The sequence below is a fragment of the Aphanomyces invadans genome (genome assembly GCF_000520115.1).
Source record: "Aphanomyces invadans strain NJM9701 unplaced genomic scaffold supercont1.10, whole genome shotgun sequence".
Taxonomy (NCBI): domain Eukaryota; phylum Oomycota; class Saprolegniomycetes; order Saprolegniales; family Verrucalvaceae; genus Aphanomyces; species Aphanomyces invadans.
In genome coordinates, this window is record NW_008580155.1 from 542,672 (window position 1) to 568,874 (window position 26,203).

Consider the following 26,203-nt stretch of genomic DNA (forward strand, 5'->3'; position numbering starts at 1 on the left):
ATTTGCCAAACTTCAACCAGCACATGGATGCATTTGACTGGATTGGATAAAATTCATCCAAGAGACACATACGGATTGGCTCAATTTGTGCATCCAATCTGGAGCAAGGATACACCGGTGGAAGTTCCTGGCGACACTTTTGCATCACCCCCAAACCCTCGGTCGTGCGATGATCCGGTCCTTGCTCCACAAGTCGACGCTGTCCCCATCGCGCCTTGCGTTCCAGCACCGCCAACTCTCCATTCAAAATGCCAAGTGCGTCGGCGTTGTCCGAGAGGTCTACAACAAGTGGGAGCGCCGCGCCCCCGTCACGCCGGCCCACGTCCAGGAGCTTGTACAAGCGGGGGTCGAAGTCCGCGTGCAACCGAGCACTCAACGCATCTTCACCAACGACCAATATGTCGCCGCAGGTGCGACCGTCACGGATGACCTGTCGCCCGCGAACGTGATTGTCGGCGTCAAGCAAGTGCCGATCGCCAACCTCTTGCCTGACAAGACATATATGTTTTTCTCGCACACGATCAAAGCGCAGCCCGAAAACATGAAGCTTCTCGACGCGATCTTGGCCAAGCGCATTCGCATGATTGACTACGAGTGCATCACCCAGGGTACGACCTCCCCCGTTCCCACCCGTCATTCATGGAGAAGCAGGAGGCCAGCGCAATGGACAGCGCCTGATTGCATTCGGCGGATATGCAGGCCGCGCAGGGATGCTGGCGGGGTTCCGCGGCCTTGGCGAACGCCTCATCAACAAGGGCTACTCGTCGCCATTTGTCAACATCGGGTCAGCGTACATGTACCCGGACTTGTCTCGCGCCAAGGACGCCATCGTGGCCGCCGGCGAACTCATCCAAAAGAACGGCCTTCCCGAGGACTTGTCGCCGATGGTTGTCGTGTTCACTGGCAACGGCAACGTGTCCAAAGGCGCCCAGGAAATGTTCAAGCTCTTGCCGCACAAGATGGTCGATCCGTCCGAATTGCCGCATTTGCCGCCCAACCGCCACGTCGTCTACGGATGTGTCGTAAACGAACATCACATGGTACCGATACAAATTCCGAGTCTATGACGTGGCATCCCACGATTGTTCTCCCTATGTCAGGTGAAGCGCAAGGACGGGTCGGAATTCACCAAGTCGGACTACTACAAGCATCCCGAGCTGTACGAGCCCGTGTTCCATGAAACGATCGCGCCGTACACGTCGCTGCTAGTCAATTGCATGTACTGGGACGACCGGTACGACATTTCCGCCACATGCTCGTCGACGTAACAAAATGCATCGCGCGTAGGTACCCTCGCTTGATCACCAAGGACCAGATAGACGACCTGGCGCGCCAGGCGGGTGGCGACCCGAAGCTGCAAGGGGTCGCGGACATTTCGTGCGATTTGGGCGGCAGTGTTGAATTCCTCGACCGGTCCACAACGATCGAAGATCCGTTCTTCCTGTACGACATCAAGTCCCGCACGTCCAAGTCGTCGTTGGAAGGGTCCCCAGGGTACAATGTGTCGCTCCTGCGGCTGCCGCCATGTCATTCTGTCTGGTAGAGTCATGATGATGGGAGTCGATATCTTGCCGAGTGAGTTGCCCACGGAATCGTCGACGCATTTCGGTAATCACTTGGTCAGCTACCTCAAGGTTCGTGCATTGCCCAACGCTGCCACGGACGCGGTAGTTGTTCTCATGGACGTGGTTGGCTGTAGACCCTGTCGGCGGCGGATGCCACGACCCTCCCCGCCGAATTGGAAGGCGCAGTGATTGCCAAGGACGGCAAACTCGCCCCCAAATTCGAGTACATTCAATCGATGCGCCAAGAACGTGAACGATCCAAGGCCCATCAGTACGAAACGGAAGCGGCCGCGATCGCCGGCAGCACGTGCGTCCAGTTTGAAGGCCACATGTTCGACAGCGGCCTGCTCGACAACGTGCTGAACCTGGTCGAGTCGCACAACGGCGGGTTTGCCGTGATCGAGTGCCAAGTGCGACCGAACTTCAACGACGCCGACTCGCCGACGACGTCGGCGCGGGTGTCGCGCGTGATTGTCCAGATCAGCATGGACACTCGGGTACGCATCATCATGCTCGCGCTGTTTCGGCGAGAATATCCTGACCACGCACGAATTAGAGCGAACTGGACGAAATTCTGCGCAAAATCCACGCGCTGGCCGACTTGACCCCCAAGGCCGAAGCGAACGTCCGTGAATTGCCCGACTACTGCCAAGGCAAGTACGACCAAACCCTCCGCCAGATCAAGGACGGTGCCGGTATGTCGTTCACTGGCAACGCCACTGTCCACGATGCCGCGGAGCGCAAGAACATTGTGTGCCTTGGCGCCGGCCTCGTGTCGGCGCCGTTGGTCGAGTACCTCACCCGCGACCCCAACCATTCGTTGACGGTCCGGACACGTTTATGAAATGTTGGCGCATGCTGACGAATTCGAGTAGATTGTGTCTGGGTTGCCGGGGGAGGCGTCCGCCATGGCGCAAAAGTACACCAAGAAGAACCGCGCCGTCAAACCGGCCACAATCGACGTTGGCAAGGACCAGAGCTCGGTGGCGTCTCTCGTGTCGGAAGGTTCGTAGTTGATGGAGAGATGGCGTTTCGTTGGGTTTGGAGTCACTTGTGCCGCTCTGCTAGCTGACTGCGTTGTGTCGCTGTTGCCGGCCCCCATGCATGTCAACATCGCCAAGATGTGTTTGGATTCGGCGACGCCGCTCGTGACGGCCAGTTATATCTCCCCGGAAATGCACGCGCTCCACGGTCAAGCACAGGCCCAGCGCATCCCGATTTTGTGCGAACTTGGCCTCGACCCTGGCATGGTACGACCAATTCTTGGCACGTCTTGTCTCACCGTCTTGTCATTAGGACCACATGAGCGCCATGAAGATTATCGACGAAGTCCAGGCGAAGAATGGCCGCGTCGTATCATTTTCGTCCGTGTGTGGGGGGCTGCCCGCCCCGGAAGCCGCGGACAACCCGATTGGGTACAAGTTTTCGTGGTCGCCGCGCGGCGTCTTGATGGCGGCGCTGAACGCGGCGCAGTACCGCAAGGACGGCAAGATCGTCCAAGTCAAGGGGTTCGTCGAGGTCAGCGCCCTCTCGCATGTGACTACCGTGCTTGTAGGGAAGACTTGTTGACGACAGCCGAACGAGTCAACTTTTTGCCCGCGTTTGCGTTGGAGCAGATCCCGAACCGTGACTCGCTGCCATACGCCGACATTTACAACATTCCAGGTACAAAATACGCCACTGTCGACGTCGAGAAACGTCGCTCGCTGCACATGTAGATGCCGAATCGATTTATCGCGGCACGCTTCGATATGCTGGCAACTGTGCCATCATGCACGAATGCCGCCTGCTTGGCCTCATGAACACGACCCCCGAAACGCTGCCTGCCACATGGCCGGAACTCCTTGCCAAGCTCAAGGCCCGCAAGACCCTCCGCCCGGATGCGGAGGCATTCTTTACGTGGCTGGGATTGACCGACCCTTCAACGGTCATTGGTGCGTCGGCCTGCTGTTCAACTACCTTCACATCCCATCCTGCTCTTGTTGCATCGATAGATCCATCGGCCACGTGCACGATCGACGCGTTCTGCTCGCTCTTGACCAAGAAGCTGTCGTATCTCCCCGGCGAGCACGACATGGCGATCATGCACCACGAATTCGGCGTCGAATTCCCCGACCGCCGCGAAGTCATCACGTCGACTTACGTCGGGTACCTTTCTCCGTGATGGGTGCATGCACATGACGAACTGATTCATCCTAGATATGGCGATGAAGAAAGCACAGTCATGGCCAAGACCGTCGGGATGAGTGCCGCGATCGGCGTCGAGTTGATTTTGCGAGGAGATGTCTCGTCGACGGGGGTGTTAACGCCGACGACCCCCGACATTTACACACCTGGGCTGGCTCGCCTGGAAGCGGAAGGCATCCGTTTCATTGAAAAGACCCGCGTCGTGGCAAAATAAGCGCCGACTCGAACGCGTGGTGGTCCAGCCAGCCCGTGTGCCTACTCTCTCCTAGCGAGCAACAATTGAAAACGTGCTACAATATACTCGAGTGGTGTTAGCGGGTAGCAGACGTGAGTGCTTTACAACACGCGAGCCAGGACGAGTCGCCAACTGGTGCCGATTACACACCAAACAGTCGCATGGCTTTTGTGGCCGCGCTGTTGGCCGCCAAATCTTTGGTTGGCACGACAAACGAGGTGTCCGTCCACTGACAGCGCGATTGCGTGCATGTGCTTGCCTCCGCCACCGTCCAACTCGTCAAAAGTGTTACTCGACACTGTTGGGGCCATTGCCGCACGTGGTGTAGAAAGCGTTGCTTGGGACCAAGCCCGTCGCGATCGGCGACGACCTAAAACGAGATGACAACAAGTGCAGCAGTCTCTCCGAGAAAAGGTGCCTACGGCGGGAACAAGAACAAACAAGCGTGCGTGAAGAACGTGTTCGACGTCTTGCAGCGAGAGCTAAAGCAAGGCATGGCACATGCATGCGACAACAAGCAGTCCAGTCACCTGCTCCAAGTACATGGCCCCCAAAGATGCGACAAAAACGTCGGCCACCACGGGCAACAAGTTCATCGCCGCGCCGACTTCGGCAAGGCGAGCCTTGCTCAGGAGGGACGTCCGCACGGTCGACAGTAACGCTTCCTGTCCATTCAGTTGATACAAACACATGCGACACCACCGACCTGATGATACGGGACCATGTCCATCAAGTCGCGGGATGCCACGACTTGCAAGACGGAATCGCCAAGGAATGCAAGGCGGCCGCAATTGCCGTCGCCTCGATATCCCACCTTAGCCTTGCCTCCAGAGGCGGCAGAGCCATTCAACGACTTGTGGGTCATCATCTAAACGACCCGTTGAAGCGGTTGCCACCAAGGGTCAAGATCATGTTGGCATGGTCAACCTGTAGCCACAAATGCGGCCGATCCATCCGAATCGGACACGTCGCGAGGAACTGTTTGTGTCGACCACGCATCTGGCTGGCTTCGGCATGCTCTTGAAAGCTCTTGTGTTGGCCATCCAGTTCTCGCTGGACTTTAGCCGCCAAGTCTTGACTCAGTAGAAACATAAAGTCGGCCAACTCGGCGTCGTACACGACAAACAGTTGCTTCAAGAACGCTCTGGCGCTAACGACACCCCTCGCCCATCCCTACACGTCACCACCGTTGAGAATTCATCCGACCAATGGCGATTTTCGTACTTGCTCGTAAATGATGGCACCGAGAATCGCTTTGACGCAGTCTGCTGCGACAGCATTCGACACGTCCCTACGACGTTTCCGAGGTCATCGGGTGGTCCTTCATCTTGTCTCCGACAACTCACTCGTCGACGGTGGCCAAGTCAAACGACGTCAAAATGAGTTGGTCGAGCTGGCACGTCTTGGCCAAGTCACCGACCGTGTCGTTGGTGACGATCTTGGTGCGCAAGTCGTGCAAGTGCCCTTCGGACACATCGGGAAACTACAACGAGTTGTCCCCAACTACCAACGCGATGAATGGATGATCGCACCTGACAAAAAATGTTGGACGAAACGACGAACGTCAAGACAGCATCGCCCAGAAACTTGAGACGGTCGTACGGGCACAAATAATGCGAGTAGGAGGATGCGTTTGGTTGAATGGGAGTTGCCGGCGATGTGTGTGCGGTGGTGCATTTTGGCGGTCCATTCAGTGGCGATAGCGTATTTGTCCGAAACGTGTGGCCCAACTGTACGCGTCCGACGACACCTTCCAACGTGTTTGCATGCTGCACGCCGCAATCGATGCTCGAGACGTGTGTGAAGGCTTGCCGGAGGAGACATTTGTCGTCAAATTCGAGCTGCCATCGCGCTTCAAACTCGTCGAGTTGGATGCAATGCCGCAAGAACCGAAAGATAAGTGGCAGCGCCGACGCGATCTACACACAACAGAAACTCAATCCGACTGATGGGTCGCATAGCTCGTCGAGTGGCGGTTGCTCGAGCCTTCAGACTCGGTCAAACACAACTAGACCGATGGCTTCCACACCTCGAGGACGTCGCACTTGAGACCAGTGAGGTAGCTCACGTTGGGATGCAGCACTTTCATCGTGGAAGGGACCTGGGGCGACTCGCTGACCAACGGGCCGATTTCTTGCCACGCCTTGACTCGGCGGGGGTCTGTCACGCCCTCCAAGGGTTTTGCGCCAAGCCCATCATGGAGCAGTTGCTATGCCACGAGTCGATGGATTTAATGCAGGGATGCCAATCGTCGTACCGGTTGAGATGTGGCAATGTCAACGCGGAAACAACCTGAACACATAAGGACGAACAACGCCATCGCATGAGGCCTTCTGCGACGGTAAAGCATAGTGTGGACTCCATACCTACATGATTCGCGCCGTCCTCATACGCGACGACGTGGTGCAGCAACGACTCCGGTGGGTACTCTGCCAGGAACATCTCGGCAGTGCACTTGGAACTAGCGACCATGTAGTCCATGATGACGTCGATGGAGAGAAGCGGCCCCGAAAGAAAGCCCATGCGCTGGACGTCCTACTCAGTGTTTAGAAAGTTCGTGTCGCGACGGCGTGAAAAACCAAGCCGTACTTGAAGTAACACGTCGTGGACGGCGACGAAGCGAGGGTAGACGTGAAAGGGTGCGCATGTAGGAGCTATGCCGTCCGCCGATGAAGGGTTCCAGTCAGGAAAGAGTTGGCTTGACGGGATGCGAAGAACCTGCTACAACAGGAAATCTTGAAACCCCGACAAGCGCAAGTGAACATTTGGGCCGACGAGCTCCGCCGGTAATGGGACGTGGTCAAACGTGATCGTGCATTTGATATTGTCATGAACGTACTCAAACTACGCCAAGTGTCAGCGACCTTATGCATGCATCTGCGCAGATACAGGTGACGGATGCAAGATGGTCTGGTGCGCGAGCACGTAGAACCCGTCAAACACATACGGCTGAAAGTCGGCCACGATGGTGGTTCTTGTCGTGGCTTGCGGGCGTTCTAACGATATACGAGCCATCAGATTGCTGAAGGCATAGAGTGCCCGTTTGCTTCATCACCTTCACACTCCCACTGCATAAGGACGCACTCCACAGTGCTGCAGTTCCAATCCAGCACCACGCCATGGTGGACAGACATGGATATTGCTTGAAGGAGGTTGTTGTCTGGTAAAACATATATACTGCGGAGTATTCTGTCCTCAATGATATCCACATTACGGTAAGAATGTCGGTCAAAGACCACCACTCGAATCCATGTCGTCCATGCAAGGCGGCGCATTCCCACATTGACCTCGACTCGACGATGAAGCATCCCTTGTACGGTGGCGCGCTTTCTTGCGAAATTCCGCGAGGTTTCGCCGATGTGAGTGAGTTCCGACAGGTTCCAGACAACCAGGAAGTGTTTGCGGAAGCGGCGACCGACCGCTGCATCATTGTGGAGCTGTTGGAGCTGGAAGCGTCCGTGAGCGGCACAGCAACTTCCGAGTTCTACTTCCATGAGATCGCAGAAAGCAACAATTGTGCACCGAATGACTGTACCATCTTGCAGACGTTACTGGCGACTGAACAAGACATCCCAGGCCTTGCCACGACGGCATTTGTTACGATCGGCAAGCAATGTGTTGCCAAGTTCAAGGAGGCGTCCAAGAACACGATGCAATTGTACGTCTGCTGCGTGCGCCTGCCAAATGTCTCGACCGACCTTGTCATCTCCGTGACCGTTCCCTTGCAGCTCCATCCGAGCAGCAGCAGTTCGCGTGATGCTCCGATTGCCACAAACGCCGATGAAGGCCAGCTCATTCTCAAGGGTCTTTTGCGCACGCTCGAGGTGCACGACTGGGGTCTATTTCAGTGAGCAAGTTCCTTGAGCTTGTCATCGACCACGTAGCGGCCAAGGAGCTCGCGAGGACAGTTTGCAGCATATACCAGACTAATTCGAAGCACAGCATTCGGTTTTCAATCGTGCCTGGATGCCCGAGCGCATTGCATCCACCAGACGCATTCAGAAAGCACTTCGGATCGATATCCATGGTGCCACCATTTTCAATGTGTTGCTCGTCGCGGGAAGGAGTGGCTAAAGTACAGCTCAGTCGCACTCGTCGTGTTTCCTGCGTGTTCCGTTGAATTTGTTATTCGCACGATCTATTGCCCAAGCATGGACCATGCATAGCGTTCCAGACGACCTCCTATTCAATAAATCTACTCGCCAACGGCAAAATACGCGCCTCGTTTGAGAGCTTCTGCCACTGACACCGCGCTCGGGACGTACAGGACCCCTGCTTGCTCTGTCTCGACCGGGAGCTTTTCGTACCACGCCGCGTCGAGCGAAGTGACTGCCGTGGGTCTCTCGCCCGGGTGGCACTCTGAATTCCTTCCCGCATGGATCGCGGTGGTTGCCACGAGCGACTGAAACACAGGAAGGGGCACCTCATCGGAACGTCGACTCGGCGCGTCGTCAAACAGGCTCTCGTACTCGGTCACGACAAATGCCGACAGTCGCAGCGTCAGAGGTTGCCGGACGCTTGTTGCTGCCACGGCAGCGCTCGTCACGAGTTTTTTTTCAAACGACGACCCGAACGTGTCCCAGTTGATCCCGACCAAGTCGATGCCCGTCAAGAGGACGCTCGGGAGGTTTGTTGTCGACGCTTCGACGGGGTCGCCATCTTCGTCGATCCCACCGGCAGACGTTGTGTCGTTGTGTAGGGCAGTTTTCATGCCCATCGCTTGGAGGGCAATTCCGGTCCCTCTGGAAAACTGTTGCAACAGCGCGAGGAAAAAGTGCTGGGCACCAAACGAAGCGTGTGAGGAGCCACGTTGTGTTTTCGCAACTAAACTCACCTTTGGATAAAGGAATGCACCAAGCCAGTGCTGTGTCGGCGGGCCATCGCGCACCCACGCCTCAAAGTATCGCATTTGACGAAGGAGTCGATACTGGAACGTCGTGTAGTTGGTTTCCGTCGACCGAGCGAGGCAAAGCCATGCGATGGGGGTCAAATTTAGCTGCGTGGCGTGGTGAATCTCTGCCAGTTCGGGGGACATGAGTGCTCCGTCGAGCAAGCACTACCCACGCATTCAGTCAGCCACCACTCTGCCATGGACTCCTCGCGTTGTGGCGCAGGATGCTTACCGCTTGCAGCTCAGTCAGATACACGACTAACTTCGTACGAATCGCGCGATATCCCGCGAGCTCTCGGTGGACAACGCCATGCATGGGGAACTCGTAGTGGATGGGACATTTGGAGACGTCGATGCCCAGTTGCATCGCCTCCAGCAGTTTCTCGAACGTGTTGTAGTGCTGGACGTCGGCCCGTGCCATGGCTGGGTCGTCGCAACTCACTGGCATGACCGCCGGCGATGACGGTAACCTGTCGAGATGTGGCTGGAACGAGCGCTGTATCGCAGCAACGAACTCGCTTGTTTTGGCCTCAAGGGGCATCTCCCGTGCCGTTTTCGCCAAGCCAAACCACGTGGGGTCATCCACCAGCGGCATGTCGGGCAAATTGCTGACCGAAAGCGATAACTTTGGTGGCGGTGTTGTGACGGGTGGAGCGGCCGCCACGTGCGCGCCGATGGCATCCGACACGGACGAACGTTGAATCAATCGCAAGAGCGACCCAGCAGTACCGAGTTGACGAGCTTTCGACGCCCACGACGGGATGATCTGCTCCCATTCTGCCCGATGGCTTCCGTTGTAGTACCCGTCCATGATCACGCCGAGCATGGACAAGTCCCATGGTGACGTCAATTTGACGGCATACACATGCGACGCCGGGTCCAAATGTTCTTGTGCCAGAATCTGAAAGTCGCTCGTTTCAATGTCAAACGTGCCTTTCCACCCCAGAACGCCGTATTGCTGGCGGGCCATGAGGAGCGCGTGCAAAAAGCACAGACGCAGCCCGTCGCTTTCGACGACGGTGGCCTCGGAACCTGGCATGTTTGTGTGATTAGCATCCATGAGTTGACGTGCATGAAGCACGCACTGGAAACGGGCCGACGGACAAGGCTCGACGTGACCAAGAGCTGTTCGCGGAAGGATGTCCCGCAGTCTTGGAATCGCTTGACCGCAATTTGCGTCAGGGTCATGGGCAGCACCGTCGGATCATGCACACATAGCCACACGCGGAAGTCCCAATGGAACGCGGCAATGTCCATCGTCTACATGCTCAATTGAGTGGTGGTCTCGTCCTCCTACGCGAGTTGCTCTACCTTGTACATGTTGTCGATCGTTGCGATCCACTGACGGTTGGCGTCGGCATTTCGCAAGACAACCCACTGACCCGTCTTGGACGCTGCCACTAGCATTTTCTCGAAAGCACCATCATCTGCTACAGGCTGCCACGGTGCCATGACAACATCCGCTTTTGTTTTGGCCGCGGCTGCTCGGATGCCAAGGATCCCATCGCTATCCCGCGAAGCCACGACGACCAGAGGATGCTTGCACGACGAAATCGTGGCAGTGTCGCATACGGTCCAAGTAAACGCGGCCGAGAGGACCGACATGGTCACAGTCGATTTCGCGAAATGCAACACCTCTGCGGCCAACGCGTCCGGGCGAAGGACGCGCACGACACAGAGACGCTGCAGTGGCGTCAAGTCGACAGGCAAAGCGAGACGCGTGGTCTGCGGAGCATCGAGGAATTCTTTCCACACAAACTTGAGTTCCGTCTTGAACGATCGCGCAATGTCTCTTCGCTTGTGCGTCGGCAAAACGAAGCAGAACGCAGTGAACGCATGCCACGATGCTGTCGCTGGAACCCACGACGGGCATGGGATTGCAACGACTTGCGTCGGATGCGCGGACGGTTTGACAAAGAATCGAAATTCGGGGGTGCTGGAGAGAGCCCAATACCACGACCCCGACGACGCGTCCGCCACCGCATCCAGGTCGGCGTCGGCGCCATTTCGATTGTCGTCGTCATCGTCGTCATCCTTGTCCTCGACATCGTCATGCTCACCTCTGCCGCGCTTGTCACCGCTAGGACGTCCGTCGATTTGATCCGAGTGCTGCAGGCGTAAGGCAAACAAAAAGTCGACGAGCAACCTGTCCGGTTCATGGACGTTCCAATGCAAGACACGGTAGGCAGTGTTGGTGAACTTGTCGACGAGAACGGCGGCGCTGTCTTTCCCGACTCTGTCGATGACGTGGGTCAAAAGCGATACAAGGTACGCCACCGACACCCCGTACACTGGTCGGATGTGGCGCAGGTCGTCGAAGGCCATACATACGCTGCAGAATCGCTGGACCATCGCATCCATCGAGTACGGAACGTACTGAGCGTTGACGAGTTCGCTTTGTACTTGGTCAAACTTGTCCATGGACTCGCGATGGAGCGTGCGCCACTCAAACAATTTGGAGCTTTCGGCAAAGATCGAGTCGTCGCTCTTGGCGGTGGCTAACACATTCAAGCACTGGTCCTCGACGCGCCTCGCGTCCATGTCATAGTCCACCGCCGACAGTCGGAGCTCCTTCCAGTGGTGCGCCGTGTGTTTGGACGAACTACATACAAACTCGGCGCGAAAAAGGTCCATGCACACTTGCGGCGTCAACTCGACGTGGATGCAGTGCACAAGCGACGAAAACAATGGTAAACTCGGAGCGTTCTCGTCGGTCGTGAACAAGTAGACGGAGCTCAGCAGCGGAAACTCGACTAGCGTGTCTTGGACAGCCAGAACGTTCGGCTTGGACGCGCCATGGAGGGCCACATGCCGCCTTGCCAGGAGCAGCGGCAACGTGACGGACTTGACAATGTGGTCGACGGATGGAAACACGACAGGGCGAAGCTCCAACACTGCACGAAACATGTCGTTTTCGACCGCGGCCATGTTGTCCAGGTTCGGCCATAGCACGAGCGGCGTCTTGCTCTCGCTCATGTCTCTTGTCATGATCCAATTGAACGCGATGCGATGGGGGTCAATCACGAGCGGCACGAGTTCCATCGATGACAAAAACGCGGCATTTTCTCGGCACACTGGGTCATCTGGTACGCCCTGCGCCACCCATCGTTGCATGGTCGTTGCGTCGATGAGCAAGTCGCTCGTCGCGTGAAGTTGTGTGTGCAGGATCAACCCGTCCGACGTGAATTCATGGAGCCGTTGTAGCGCTTTCATCCACAATAGCATAAGCTGCCGCCTTCCATATGCGTTTAGGTGGCTCCCGTACATGAGGAGTCCGGTCGCGACCAAGAGATCCCCGGCCGCGCGATTCGTCCACTCCATCAGGTCATCGTACTTTTCCTTCCACCCCTTGACAAAGCCACGCATCGCTGCCAGCACGACTTCGGCTTTTTCGATTGCCGTCGAATGGTCCGTGAGTCTTGCAGCCAAGTCGCGGACTTTGGCCTCCGCGTCATCGCGGGACGTTTTCGTCTTTTCCATCTCGGCCGTTTGCTCCCGCAACAAGCGATGCAGGCCATCGCAACGACCGATGCATGCCTCCAGCGAACTGCGCTCGAGCTCCAGGTGGGTTTCTTGCGGCTCCAGCAACAAGATGGTCTGGCGATAGTGGATCAAAGCCCGCACCCACGCGCACATGACACCGGCGACCATGTGCGTCGACCCCAGCACCGCAGGAGTGAACTCTGGAGATTCGTAGATAGGAGTGAGCGGCCCGAGGACATTGTCCGGGATAGCACTCGCCACATCCGTTCCGAATGCTTGAAGCGTGGCGAGCGTCGTTGGACTGTGAAACTACGAAAGCCTTGATGAGACCCCGTCCTTTCGATGCCATGCGTGCTGTACACTAGGTAATCTACTTACCAAGGTGATGGTCGGGATGGAGTAGTCCATCATGCGAGTATTCACGTCACGTTCATCGCAAACTTCGACGGGCTCCACGTGGAGAAGTCTCCCCAAGCACTCGTACAAGTGCTTGGCAATGAGTGGCAGCGGAGACACCAAGATGAATTCGCTAATGTCGTGCACCGTCAAAGCCCGGAGGGCGCCACGGGCATCCAGGAACATGTCTGTCGCAGCTTTCAACGTGGTTTCGTACCGGGCTTGCTCGACGGCGAGACGGCTTTCGATATCTTGGCGGATAGCGTCTTCTGCGTCCACTTTGCGTTGTGTGAGCAACATGGCCTGGGCATCCGTGTGCATGCCGACATGGATCGCTTTCGACACCTGGTGCATTTGTCGAATCTCTGGCTGTAAGTCGTGGACCGTTGTCGACACATTGTTGGCGAGCTTCTCAACGTATTTAATCGTGTCGAACGCGGTGGCGAGCTTCGCCTTGCGAGCGCTTAGTTCCGGGATGTGTTTGGCCCATTGCTTGGCAAACGCGAGAATGTGCGCGAGGACCTTGGAAGGAGTCGTCGGATACGTCGGGGATTCGAGTGGCTTGGCTAAGTGGTGCAAATGCAAACACAGGTTGCCGTATTTTGTGACTTGGTCGTCCGTTAGCTCAGACGACGCAAGGCGACGTCGAGCAATGGCCATGATGGTTTCGTCCGGCCACGTGTCCATGTAATGCACACGGCATCGTCGTAGCAAGTGGTCGTGTTGAGTCAAGACGGTTTGGAGGCCAGTGGGGTTTGTCCCCACCGTGAGAACGACCACGACCTTGAGCAGGTGCTCGATGCGACTCATGCAGAACGACTCGACGGCAAACGCATTTTCCAAAAACACACTCTGGTCTTTGGCGTTCTCGCGCAGGGACGGCGCGAGCGCCTCGATATCTTTTTGAAAGAGGAATTCCGGTACGACGTTGCCATTGACAAAGCTGCTGATGTCCTCGAGGCACTCTGGTCGATCCAACAACGCGTCCTTCACGATCAACACAATTGGCTTGTTTTCCGACACTACTTTGATCAGGACTTCGTTCAGCGCCGCTCGCCAGTGGGCTCGAGCCCTCAGATGTGGTGTCTGCACGTTCAAAAACATGACGCTTGTACCCAAGAGCGAAGCGGCCAGCCGCACCAACGTGCTTTTCCCAGTGCCGGAGCGTCCCAAGAGCAGCACGTGGTCGCTGCAAACAGCGCTAGTAGCTGGTGCATAGTCCTGCAGAAGGCGGTGAAGGCGGAGTACATGCTCCATGGCGTATGTCGTGGACAAGTCCACATCGTACTGGACACCGTTCGGTCGCACGGGGGTTTCCGACAACTTGGCCAGGTCTTCGAGTACGCGTGGCTCAATGGACATGACGTCGGCAACTTCGACGTAATGTTGCCGGTCCACGAGATCGCTGAAGCAAAGGTGCTGGAAGCTGGCTTGTAGATGCGTCGAGATTGGCAGCGCAGTGTGCGGTTGCTGTTGTTGTTGCTGCTGTTGGGCGCCCTGGGTGGTTGCTGTGTTCATCTTTTCCAAGCTGCCGTGGTTGGCTCGACTGCTCCTTCTCGCCATAGCTGGGGACGGCTCCTTGGGGCTTGTCGCGGACGGAAAGAACCCTGCGACGCTGAGACTGTTGCCAACGGTAGCGGGGAATAGCGCTTCCATAGTGATACCAAACGTCGAGATGCACACATCGCGAAGGGCCGAGAAGAACGTTGTGGACTCGGCAGGCGACATCAGCTTGTCGTGGAAATGCCGAGTTGCTTCGTGGCACCACAACCGAATCATCGGCGATTTGTCGCTGCTGATAGTCGTCGACGGGCATTCGCGGCTCGCCATGTGCAAGACGTGGACCAAATCCGTGAGTCCAAATATGTAGTGTGGACTTTTAGGAGTTGTGCGGAACTTGTCCGTGCACGTATAGTACAATCGCGTCGTGGCTTTCACGAGCCCCGTCGCCATTTGTGTGTACTCTAGCGAAAGGTTCCTGGATTGAGCCAGCCACGTCGTGATTCCAGTCAAGAGCTTTGTCATGTCAGCATCTTGTACCGAGGTCAACCCGATGGGGGTAAACTTCGCCCCGAGGCGACCGTCAATGTGGTGGGGTAGCGATGGACGCAATGTTAAAGTTGCGACGCATGCCAGCCCAATGATGAAGCAATCAGTGTCCGTTTTGGGCTCGAAAATGGCTTGGGCATCCAACAAATGACGAAGGCTGTCCAGCGTTGAGCTTCGGTCGGTGGACAACGCTCTCGATGGAATGGGCAAACCAACATCGTCTAGCAAGAGAACGCACGTCTTGGACGAGGGGGCCGACAGGACATTCTTTCTCGACCGCTCCATGTGGCTTTCAAACCCATCGAGGAAATGCGATGGCATTAGCCATGAGTCGACTTTGTACGGGAGGAAAACGAGCGATGCTGGAGGTGGTGGTGCTAATGGAGCTTTCAGAGGTTTTTCCCACGAGCCAGGGGTCGGTGGAGGTGGTGCATTCGTCTGGAGCTCTTGCATAGCTTTGGCGCGAATGACAGATTGCGACCGGAAAACGTCCACCACCGCGGATTTGCCCGAATCACGAGGGCCGACGAGAAGCACGTGGTTGTGCGGCGTTCGATTCTGCGTCAAGACATCAAGAAAGTATGCTGCGCAAGCGGTGTTGGGCGTTGGAATAAACAAGTCCGACAGGCGGTGGACGAGAGGCGGCGGCGTGTAGCAATGATTCGGGTACAGCTCTGCCCACAACTCCCACTTGAGTCCCCACTCGACGCTCAAGCCATACGAGTACATGAGCTCCCCCGCGTGCGCAGCTGGAAAGAACATGTTAAACTTCTTCGAGTTGACGGTGAAATGTCGCGATGACGTTGCGGTTTGGGACGTGGTTCCTTGCGGCATGGCAGACGAGGTTTCGCCGGCGAGAGACCGCAAAAACGCGTCAAACTTGACGCGCTCGTCGTGGTTTGCCGTGTGGCCCACCCCCCACACGAGTGCCTGCAAGAAAATGCACTGCGCAATCGTGTAGTTTTGTTTGGCTGTCATCGACGTCATCTTGGGATACGCTGTTTGAAATGCCCCGTCCATGAGCGACAGCAGTGCATTTACCCTTGCGACGTCCGATTGCGGCATCGAGAGCTGGAAATGCAAGCGTACGAACTCGAGCGCTGGCTCAATCATGTCGACGGTCGCATCAAGCGCTTCTTTGATGTCGTCAATGGCCTCCAAGTAGTCTGGCATGCGTTCGAGCCATCCGGCGTACAGCGTTCGCCAGGTCACGACCTCGGCATCTACGTACACAATCGCGCACCGCGAGACCATCGAAGGCGACGCCGACGCCGCGTCGGTCGATTCGAAAAGCAGGCGAGCTTGCGGTGGCAGCGGAATGGCTTCTCCCGTGACTAAAAGCAACTGCGCCGTATCGTCGAGCAATGTGTTGAATCCATCGGCCCAAAATGGATCGACATCGCCATCCAGGACGAGCCAGGCTTTTGTGACAGAGCTGAGATGAGGCACCGAGACTGCTGCCGTCGACGTGTTGCCTTGCCCGCTGAGCTTTCGCAGGAACTGCGTTAAGATACCATCCTGGAAGGTCTTTGTCGAAGCAGCCATTGACCCGTAGAGCTGCCCAAGGGTTATGCTGCGAGGAGCGATGACTTGAATGGCCGACGACATGTCGGTAGGATCTCGGGGTCCACTGCGTCGAGTAAATGCTTGCATGCGCTCGTCGAGCAGCTTGTACACTTGTCCTAACACTTGATATAATGCCGTTTTACCGCAATTTGGAGGACCGAGGAGCAACACGCCCGAATGACGTCGGATAGCGTCGTGGAGCTGGTTCAATTTGGTCTCGAACGCGGGAGAGCTGACGTAATCCTTGTGCGATAGCGCCAATTTGATCGCGTCAGCGGACAGCGGAGCGTCTGACTGCAATGGGCTGCTTGAGACTCCTCTCAACATGTCCTTGACGAGACCATTGAACTCATACAACGACGCTCCGGGGATCTGGCTACGTAGGACTTCGGCTATCACATGCGTGACGGCTAGTTCTTCGAGAGAGATCTTTTCAGGACGTAGCGCGCCAGCGTGCTCGACAGCAAGGCACAACTTTGCGCCCTTCACAATGGCGTGGACATTGCGAAGACACAACAGGTTTTGCCGAGTCAAGGTATCTGAACCGATCGTGCCTTCAGCCATGGTCAGTGTGTACTCGACGAGTTGGGCGAGACGCGGCGGGTTGGTAAAACCACCAACAAAAAAGAGAGCTTGGGCCACGTGGCTTAAGCTTGGCGCCACGACCACCACGGGACGGAAAAGCCCTTTAAAGAAAATCGGCAAGTGGGGCCGGGCTTCGCTCGGTTGGAACGTCGCCATGATGTGGCCGCCTCGCTTGAGACGGAGTTTCACTCCTTGCACGATCAACGACGCTTCGCGGGCGTGATTCGCTTCTTGAATCTTTTGGATCGTTTCCATGACAATGCCGACTTGATGGAACACGATGTTTTGGACATCGTCGAGACAGAACCACGCGCCGCAAGCCGCGACACCTTTTAACAGTCGCAACAGTTCGTCGACGTTACTGGTCGCGACGCACGAAAACAGGACAAAGAGTTTTGCACAGGACGTTGCAAGGGAGCGGAAAATCGATGTCTTGCCGACACCGGCCGGGCCTTTTAGAATCGTACCTCTAGCCAACGAAAACGCACTGAACAACACGCGCGCGCATTTCAGCGTGTTGGGCAGCATAATGAGCGTCGCGCGGTTCCCAACGTACTCGTAGCCGTACGGAATGCTCGACTTGATGAGCTTCAGGTGCAAGTTGCTGTCGTTCCAGGCGTATCGGAGCTGGGACTGCCACGCAAACGCATCGACGTCCGCGACATGTTGCTCCATCAAACTGGACGTGACATCCCGAACGTGAAGCATTTGCGTGATCAGGTTTGTGAGCACGTTGATGCGACTTGCAACGACAAGACTGGCGTCCGAAAGTTCCGTCACAAGCTCCGACATGCGACCGTCGAGGTCGGTAGTCAAGTAGGCCTCGAGTTTGGCTTGAATCGAGCCAGGGGTCGGGGGCATGTTGATGGATTCCCCTTGCATCGGCTCGAGGGACGACTGCGCGGTCGTGGATGGATCTTGGATGAGTTTCTCGATTTGCATTCCCCACATGTAGTACTCGACGCTAAGTACCATTTGCTCGGGCCAGCATGACGTCCACTTTCGAAAGTCCTTTTTCCCGTAGTCGTTGAGAGCGTTTCGAACCATGACTTGCACCGCTGTTTGGAGTTGCAGCTCGAGGCGGCCAAGCCACGCATCGGTGGACACCTTTTCCGTTGTCACGACTTGGCAAAGCTGCATCGGCTCGTCGAACATACTTACGACATGCGTGATATCATGTGTGTTGTTCATCTCGACGCGACCAACACCAGGAAAAATCCGTCCAAGAAACGTTGACGGCGCTTTCATCGTGGACGTAGGGCGTGCGTGAAGCGTAGTGGGCGACACAGACAGAGCGGCAATCAACTCGGCGTTGGACAAGAGGTAGAATCGAGAAAAGAGCGCACGCTTCGCCTCTAAGCACGTGGTCAGGCCTTCGAGAATCTCCTCGAGGAGTTCGAGACATTCACGAAGCCGTTCCGAAGCTTTGTCAATTTGAATGGCAGCCAGACACAATGGGCGGGCGACGACGGCACTGACGACACTGCGCCAGTGGCCATCCACGATCGTAAACTTCTTCGCTTCGTTGGAAGATTTGTCGAGAATCGCGCGAACCGGGTCCGCGGCGGAGAAGAGTGGCTCCATTTTGCGCCAAAAGTTGCCGGTTTGCCACAGGAGGTCCGTGATGTCGCGCAACTTGAGCAAACTCCGTTCCCATGCAATTGTTCGACCAAAGAATGGCTTGCGATACTGCGAGCATCGAATCGTTTGCGTCTTGACGATGTGGTCATCCAGTTTGATGTGGATGTCGTCGACTGCGCTCTCCGCCAACACGAACGTGTCGGATGCCACGACGAACTTGTACTCCATTTGGAGCCACTCTCCCGACATCGTGTCCAGCGATCGCTCGATTTCGGCTTCGTTCGTCGCAGCTTCCGAAATATCCAACAGCTTGTGAACACTGTCTTGAACTCCCAAGTCAAGCAATCGTTGTAACGTGATGTGTTCCGTCGGGTCGATGATAAACCCGACCGTCTCGGCAATCTCAGTCCAGTGTCGGTCGCGAAGGTTCGTGTTGCCCATGACGGAAATAATCCCAATAGAGTCTTTCAACTCGAAGATTTGCTTCTTGAGCGTCTCCGCGGCGCCGACGGCCGCCGGTGACGTCGACGCCAACTGTTTCGTGGCATTCGTGAGTGTGACCGTCATGGCATGCACTGTCTTTTCCGTTCCCTACGATTGAATCGATCAAACGTGTTCAAAACCGAGTCGCTCTTGCCTTGGCATCCAATTCGAAGATATTCCCACGCATCCACTTGACGCTGGCCTCTCGAAAATCCCGAGCGGTGCGCCAGAGTTGATCGTACGGCTCGAGGGCTTCGCAAATGTAGTCGAGCTGCATAAAGTCGGTTTGGACCCACCCGAGCTTCGCCTCCTCTTCGGATATGATGTTGATGGTGTTGCGGGCCTGTGTGATAGCGTCGCGTACTTTGCCGAGCTGCACCACGTACGTTGTTGCGTGGCGCAGGTCGCTCTTCTTTTGAAACGAGTTGACTTCGGCCTCGAGCTCTTCCAGTTCCGCTTGAAACCGCGACCGTTTAGCAATAAACGCTGTTTCGATACGCGAACGCTCGTGCTGCAATGAAAAGTCTCCATCGCGCAGAATCTTTTCAATCTGGTGTTTCCACTGAAATGTCTTGCAAGTGGACGCGATGACTTCGGATGACACGGACAGCCCGGTGACAGCCGGACATTGCTGCACCAACGCGCACTACTTGCCAAGGTGAGTGCCACGGCCACCCATGTCGTGGAGAGATGCTGGTGATGGCAGGCGCACAAACCTTCCTGAAGAGAAACTGGAGCCGCTGGTTGACGTTGGCCACGCTGTCGTACAGATGGAGCAATTCGTGGCTGCGCAGCTTTAAAATGTACGCCTGCACCAGCCATGGTTGTTAATGACGGACGCGCCAAGTGGCTGGGTACCTCGAACTCGACAAGTTCGTGCAAGTCAATGGGTTTGCGAGCGAGGCGTCCTGCAATGAGCTTGAACTGCTGCCTAATGTCTCGGTTCATGCGGAGCGTCGTGTCCGAGAACGCGTGGAAGAGTTGTTGGATGAAGTGTGAAGCCTTTTGCAAGAGACCGGCATTCAGCTGCGAGCAATCAATGTGGAAGAGGTTCGACGTGGTGGTGGCACCAATGTGGTCGTTCTCCTTGGTAATCTGGTTTGCAAATTGCGTAAACTTTTGAACCTCCTGCTTGTATGATGCAATGTCGTGCGTTTGGGCAACAAAGTGCTCAAGTGGTAAGTCGCCCGCTGCCACAACCTACAGGAGCATTTGCATCCAGGGTCGATCGTGAAGATGGAGTGGTACCGAATACTTGGAGTACTTTGTGCGGAGGGCTTGGGCATGCGCCAAATTGTCTTGCAATATCGTCCGGATCGTGTCGGCAGCATTCACGACCTCCTCTTCGTGCAGGCCCACGGCCCACAGAAACGGAGACCCACCCAAGATGATGGACGGCTCGAATTTCGTCTCCACACGATCGATGTGCGTGAGACAACTCGGGATGTTGTACAGAATGTTCATGAGTGACAGCTGCACATCTTCCAGCGCCATGGCAAACTACAAACCACCCGCACTTCGGTCAATTGCGTTGTGTATTGTGGTCTTGGATGTACCCGAATTTTCGTCTGGTCCAAAACCAACGATAAAAGCAGCCCTTGCGTCGACTGTTCACGCATCTTTCCACTTGCTGAAGGGTTCGCAAACGTGTTGAAGAACGCCACGTAGGCGTCGATGGAGCGGACGACAAGTCGACGCAATTGAAGGGACATCAAGGCTGCGATACAATCAAAGTAGTGCTTCGGTTGCAGCAGCGCGGACGCCAGGACTTCGTCGTTCTTGGCGGCCGTGAGAATTCGCTTGGCTTTGGCAAACCATTTTTCCATGAGCGTTCGCTTCACGTTGGTGGCATGGGCCATCTGCCGTTTCTCAAACGCACGGATGTCGAGTGGCGCGAACTGTTGCGCCATCTCGGTTGACGTCGGGATATCCACGAGCAGCAAGTCCTCAAAATCTCCCCACATGTAGTGCAGAGCCATCAAGTGCGTGTCGATGAGCATGAGGTTTTGCTGGATGTGCTCTTCCGCCCGACGCTTTCGCTCTTTCCACCCAGCCGTGACACAAATGAACGTCGCGTATGACTGTCCCCACTTCCACTTTTCATGGGCTTGAAACGCAGGCGGGACACCGCCCGGAATACCCAGTCGAACTTGGGTCACTTGGCGCAGCAGCATGTAATCGAGAATCGCCTTCTTGATGCTATACATATAGCACTGCAGCGTTTCTGCAAACATGTTGGCCACGAGTGCATCTTTTTGGCAGCTCTGAACCTTGCTCACTGCTCGTGCAATCAGCGTTTGGATGTGTTCTGTCCACGATGCGTTCATGGGGACGATGTCGCTATCATCAATGATCTTGTCCAAGTAGTGCAAGTACCGATCGACAATCTCGGTTGGGGCCAACGTAGGTGGCTGGGACGGGCGGCTCGCCTTGTCTCCGTCGAGGGACCGCGTCCGCGACAACGACACGACAACGCCGTCGGCGGCGTACACGGGCTTGCCGGACGTGGTAACCAACGGGAGTTCCGTCCCTTTGTCATGCACTGGACTCGGTGGTCGCAACGTTACAAAATGTTCCTGCACCCGGTTCGCTTCGTCGTCGATAAAGATAAGGCCGTGGACGGCGTGATGGTGCTTTCGAATGACGAGGTTGCAAGCAGATAGGTTGTAATTTGCCCCGATCCGCTCGGACGACGTGAGCTTGTTGACCACGTCGACTTGTTCGACACCCAAAGTCCGGCAAAACGGGTCCAGCAACGGAGGGTACTTGGCGTCGAGCTGCTTGACTGTGTCCATTTGTTGCCCCTGATTCGGGTTTAAGTTCCACGGCATGGGCTCCGTGGTCAAGACAATTGTCGGTTTGTCGTCGGTGCGTGAGAGCAACTTTTGCCGAAGCACTAACCGCGGACTCGTCGGCCGAGACTCTTTCGAGTGATGGATGCGTGGGTTGCGAGGACTTGCGTCCTTCTCAATAAGCGACGTTGTGGGTGACGATGGTTTCGTTGGGACGAGGACGCTCAGCTTTTCTTGACCTGTTGGTACAATGTACGAAGCAAACGTTTTGGAGCTCGACATGAGCGACCTGCACACAGCCATGAAATACAACTCAAAAGCATCTCGCCCGGTTCGCACCGTGGATTTGAAGGGGGTTTCTGAGGTGTTGGCTCGGCTGCTCGGACTTCAGACTCCATTTGCACCTGTACAAGGCATAACTCTTGTAATTCCTCGTAGTGGGGACGTAGAAACTCAGGATGCCGCCGTACCGGTTGCTTCTGCGTCATGTGGCCGTCGAGAAAGCGATGCTTGCACGTCACGACCCCAACCCCGATACTCAGCTCGACCTGCGGCTGGGTTCGCATGCGATCGCCGATGTTTTCAATGATGTGTTCGAGCCACGACTTTGCGTGGTACTCTTCGATATTGCAGTGTTGAGCAATGTCGCGGAATTCCAACGCGTGGGACATGGGGGCTGGCGCACTTTCGTCGGTAAAAAGCCCAAACTTCTTGGCAAACGCCGGGTTGGCGACTGCATCACGGTAAGCCAGAAATCACGTCAAAATTCCATCGGTACCAAAGTGGGGAATACGAATGTTATGTGAGTGCGCTCCGATTGTGACCGTGCCAAACCCTGGAATTGTTGCAGGCTCGTCCAACTCCACCTGCGCCAAGAACGATCTGTTGGCAACGAAAACGTCGTGGGTCCCATATGAAGTACCTTTTCATGAACCCAGTGGCACACGAATGTCCAGACTTGGACCAGTTGGTCCGCCGTTGGCAACGACACTTGCAAAAGACTTCTCGGCGTCGCTGCCATGCCGCCACCGCGGTTCATCATGCGGGAGGATGACGACACAACAACGTTTTTGCCAGGCATGGCCAAGATTGGATTCGAGTCCCCCACTTGCACGTTTGTTCGGATCATCGGAAGCCGCACCGATCGATCCATGGCACGTCGACTTGGAGTAGTCCACCCTTTCCTGCCAGCAACAACGAAATTAAATTTCGCTCAAACTAACGTACCTTGCGCTGACTATACAGATGCCAGGTGTGAGAAAAAATACGAGAATTGCGCCCCTTCGCCAAAAAATCCAACGCTTGAAACCGCAGTCGGTTTCAGCCCAAACAACTCCAGCCACTCGCCAAAGCCACACGCAGACGTTCGAAAGGGCTGGACGGCGTCAATCATGAGCATCTCGAGAACGTGCTGCTGGCAGGTTACCTTGGCCCCTATGATGGGGTTAGACACTGAGACGTTGACGAAGCGCCGGTGTGACTGCTCACTTCTCTAGCCACCAACAGTGCCACGCACTCGTTTTCCTTTGGTTGCACCATATTCGGACGTAGCTACGCACCGCTCGAACGACATGGATGGACACGAACGACGATAAGTATTCCGAGTAACGTTGGCACAAGTCATAACAGGAAGTTATCCAGGAACGAATGTACCATTAACTACAGAGTACGCGCTTGCAACAAGGCTTCTTTATTGCAAGTATCCTTCGCTGGACTCGGCAAGCGCTTTGGCCGACCGCTTGGCGTCGTTAAATAGAGCGTTGATTTCATCGACGTCGTCGACGACAATGTCCGATCGCCCCTGCGTTTCAGCTAGAATGCGCGCCGGCGTCAGCAACTGAACGGCATAACGCAGCGACGTCGTCGCGCCAATTTCGCCCATGCGGGTCAACGCCGCTTCGTGCAAGTTGATGTTCTACGTTGGATAGTTAAGAAACTTGGGCTTCATTTGAAATGGTTCGAGCACCTCCGCTTCAGCGCGAATGTTGACGATTTGGACCATTTCCTCGACGGAGTACGGCATCGTGCGAATGATGAGCATGCGATCCAGCAAATCCAACGGGATGCCGTGGGGCGACGAAATTTCCGTGCCGCTACAAGACGCTGTTGTGTACGACGCCAACTTCCATCGCGTACCGGACATTGCACACGCCGCGGTTGGTGGCAAAGATCACAATGGGTGCCAACGTGGATTCGAGAGCACGGTTCAAGTATGTGAAGCACTCAATGTCGAGCATGTGGACCTACTTGACGAGTCAGCAACGTCGGGGCTGTTGGGGAGATGTGCTTGTACCTCGTCCACAAAAAGCACACCAGGAATCAACTCGGCCACGCCTTGGTCAATGTATCGATTGACGACCTTGTTAATTTCGGACCGGAGCTTTTCCGTGATTTCTGTTTTCTTGGACTTCATCAAGTTGCCCATCATGCTCATGATGTCCTGGCCCCCTTGGGGTTTGGCGTTCGCAATGTCCAGGTCATGGAGAGTCACGTCTTGGATAATTTCCTTTTTCTTGTGAACGTCGCCCTTGGGCATTGGAACATATTCGTCGGCTTCGAGGTCGTACTCCGTCGCATATCTAGTCGAAAGTCAATGGAATTCGCTACAAGTCCACTTGTCATGAAGACGTACGCATCTGAGCGCCCAACGCGCTTGACGCTGCCACTGTTGGCTTCGATGTAAATCACATCACCGCAAGACACCTTTTCCTTCTGCAGGCCTTCGTAGATGCTCGGGTCGAGACGCAATTGCTTAGACCCTGCATATTCACCCGATTTTGATTGACAATGGCTCATGGAAATGCCGGACGAACCTTTGGTCGTCTTCAAGCCAAGAATGACGTGGGAAATAGTCTTCCCGTATCCGCCCAACGGGTTTTCTGACTCTTCCGGCGTAATTTCAGTGACCTCGCCTTCGTACACTTCCTTGTTTTCCTTGATGCGCAGGCCGATAGCTCGTCGAAAATTCTCCATGAGAATTTCTGTCTTCTTCACTTCAGACGAGTAAACTTCGGAGCCAACCATTGGGCAAAATGGAACCTTCGGCCCGAGTTCTTGAGACACACCGAGCGCCAAGGCGGTTTTCCCCGTGCCCGGGGCGCCTGCCAACAACAACGCACGTCCAGCCATCTTCTTGGACTTGATGAGCTCGACAACAATCCCCGCTGCTTCACGCGCCTTCTCTTGTCCCACCAAGCCAGACCCGATTGGGAGGGCCGAGCCGTCGGCATCCAACCCCAGTCCTTTTACGTGGGTATGAACGGCCACCCGTTGGGTTTTGATCGTGCTCACAACTTCTTCAATCTAGGCAGCCAAGAGTCAATGAAGAGTGTGCCTTGCATATCGCGAAGCGCTCCGTCGGCAGTTGGAAGCGCTGAGCCGTCGTTCCTTCCCACTCGACGTACCTTCATCGAGCGCTACTTGTGGTTTGCGACTCCTTTCGAAAGCTCGAAATTGTTGGGCTGGTGATTGGACATATATGAAGTCATTTGATTGGTTTAAAAGATGCCTGTTATGTGTTTGATTGGTAAAAATGTGTGAGATCTTGCAGATCTTTCTCGAACGTCAGCCAACCGAAATCGAACGCACACTATTTTCAGGAGTGCTTCGTTTGTGGAAAGGTCGCGCCGCCCAAGCGACGACATCAGTGGGACCAAGGAAGGCGAGGGCTTTATGGCAGCAAAGATAATTCGTCAAGCCATTTGCGCTGCCTCTTTTATCTCAATGGATGTGCTACCAGGGACATCTGTGTGCTGCAGGCAGAACGTGCCTCGTCGAACAACTTTTCCACATCCTTCGACAGCACACCGCTTTCCACCGCCGTGGGTCACGCAGTAGCCTTCTCCGCGGTCTTTTCGCATACAACCTTGATTGATACACCTGCGAACACCGCCATGCTTGTGGCATAGCCCGTGTCGCTGGATCGATTTCATGCACTGGGCAACTTTGCACGTGCGAGGAGGTTTCCTTGTCACGTCGCCTTGGTCGTCTTGGCTGCTGTTCGGCGTTCCATCCTGCCGCGGCAGCGGCCGCAGCGTAGGTGTTTGGCGGAAATTTAGATAGCTGTGGTCAAAGTGGGACTGTTGTATGTCTAGCAGCTTCAAGATCGGTGATGCAACCGCGACACAGTGTGCGCTGGCTCCATCCTGGCGGGTACGAGGCAGACTGTGTCCGTCGAATGCCATGGGATTGGGGTAATGTGATGTAAACGTTGTTCGTAGAATGCTTTGAAGCTGACCAAGTGGCTTGCACTTCACTGACTGGTCTTCTTCCAACTGGATTGGGCTGTGGATAGCACTTGATCCTTGAATCGCTTGCGGATATATCAATGAAGAGTTCACGAGGGGCGCGAGAGGAGCTGGCTTGGGTCTTTCGGGAGACCGTGTTGAGT

The 26,203-nt window shown here is 55.6% G+C and overlaps 5 protein-coding genes across 5 annotated transcripts; 2 read left to right on the top strand and 3 right to left on the bottom strand.

The window, feature by feature from the left end:
* Positions 1-143: 143 nt before the first annotated feature.
* H310_05825 (hypothetical protein) lies at positions 144-4,137 on the top strand. The gene is made up of 14 exons (XM_008870659.1): positions 144-608; positions 652-1,040; positions 1,101-1,234; positions 1,288-1,494; positions 1,544-1,634; positions 1,700-2,062; positions 2,122-2,391; positions 2,441-2,570; positions 2,634-2,815; positions 2,862-3,073; positions 3,121-3,230; positions 3,284-3,499; positions 3,560-3,713; positions 3,765-4,137. Exons 1-14 carry the CDS (start codon positions 170-172, stop codon positions 3,964-3,966), a joined length of 3,099 nt encoding a protein of 1,032 aa, XP_008868881.1. The 5' UTR covers positions 144-169; the 3' UTR covers positions 3,967-4,137.
* H310_05826 (hypothetical protein) lies at positions 4,041-6,486 on the bottom strand. The gene is made up of 11 exons (XM_008870660.1): positions 6,354-6,486; positions 6,245-6,279; positions 6,017-6,196; positions 5,520-5,906; positions 5,334-5,470; positions 5,212-5,278; positions 4,915-5,160; positions 4,694-4,855; positions 4,518-4,652; positions 4,410-4,469; positions 4,041-4,357 (listed from the first exon to the last, which is right to left on the bottom strand). Exons 1-11 carry the CDS (start codon positions 6,466-6,468, stop codon positions 4,130-4,132), a joined length of 1,752 nt encoding a protein of 583 aa, XP_008868882.1. The 5' UTR covers positions 6,469-6,486; the 3' UTR covers positions 4,041-4,129.
* A 755-nt stretch (positions 6,487-7,241) lies between these two features.
* H310_05827 (hypothetical protein) lies at positions 7,242-7,943 on the top strand. Its single transcript, XM_008870661.1, has one exon. It carries the CDS (start codon positions 7,287-7,289, stop codon positions 7,836-7,838), a length of 552 nt encoding a protein of 183 aa, XP_008868883.1. The 5' UTR covers positions 7,242-7,286; the 3' UTR covers positions 7,839-7,943.
* Positions 7,944-8,060: 117 nt separating this feature from the next.
* On the bottom strand, positions 8,061-23,002 carry H310_05828 (hypothetical protein). The gene is made up of 15 exons (XM_008870662.1): positions 22,736-23,002; positions 22,592-22,679; positions 22,284-22,546; positions 22,153-22,217; positions 20,578-22,102; positions 20,270-20,521; positions 19,880-20,221; positions 19,738-19,830; positions 19,176-19,667; positions 12,740-19,129; positions 10,190-12,670; positions 9,964-10,138; positions 9,111-9,910; positions 8,822-9,043; positions 8,061-8,764 (listed from the first exon to the last, which is right to left on the bottom strand). Exons 1-15 carry the CDS (start codon positions 22,964-22,966, stop codon positions 8,183-8,185), a joined length of 14,001 nt encoding a protein of 4,666 aa, XP_008868884.1. The 5' UTR covers positions 22,967-23,002; the 3' UTR covers positions 8,061-8,182.
* Positions 23,003-23,139: 137 nt separating this feature from the next.
* Positions 23,140-25,263, bottom strand: H310_05829 (RuvB-like 1). Its single transcript, XM_008870663.1, has 7 exons — positions 25,218-25,263; positions 24,627-25,116; positions 24,446-24,572; positions 24,107-24,392; positions 23,950-24,056; positions 23,780-23,906; positions 23,140-23,728 (listed from the first exon to the last, which is right to left on the bottom strand). Exons 1-7 carry the CDS (start codon positions 25,221-25,223, stop codon positions 23,504-23,506), a joined length of 1,368 nt encoding a protein of 455 aa, XP_008868885.1. The 5' UTR covers positions 25,224-25,263; the 3' UTR covers positions 23,140-23,503.
* Between the last annotated feature and the right edge of the window lie 940 nt (positions 25,264-26,203).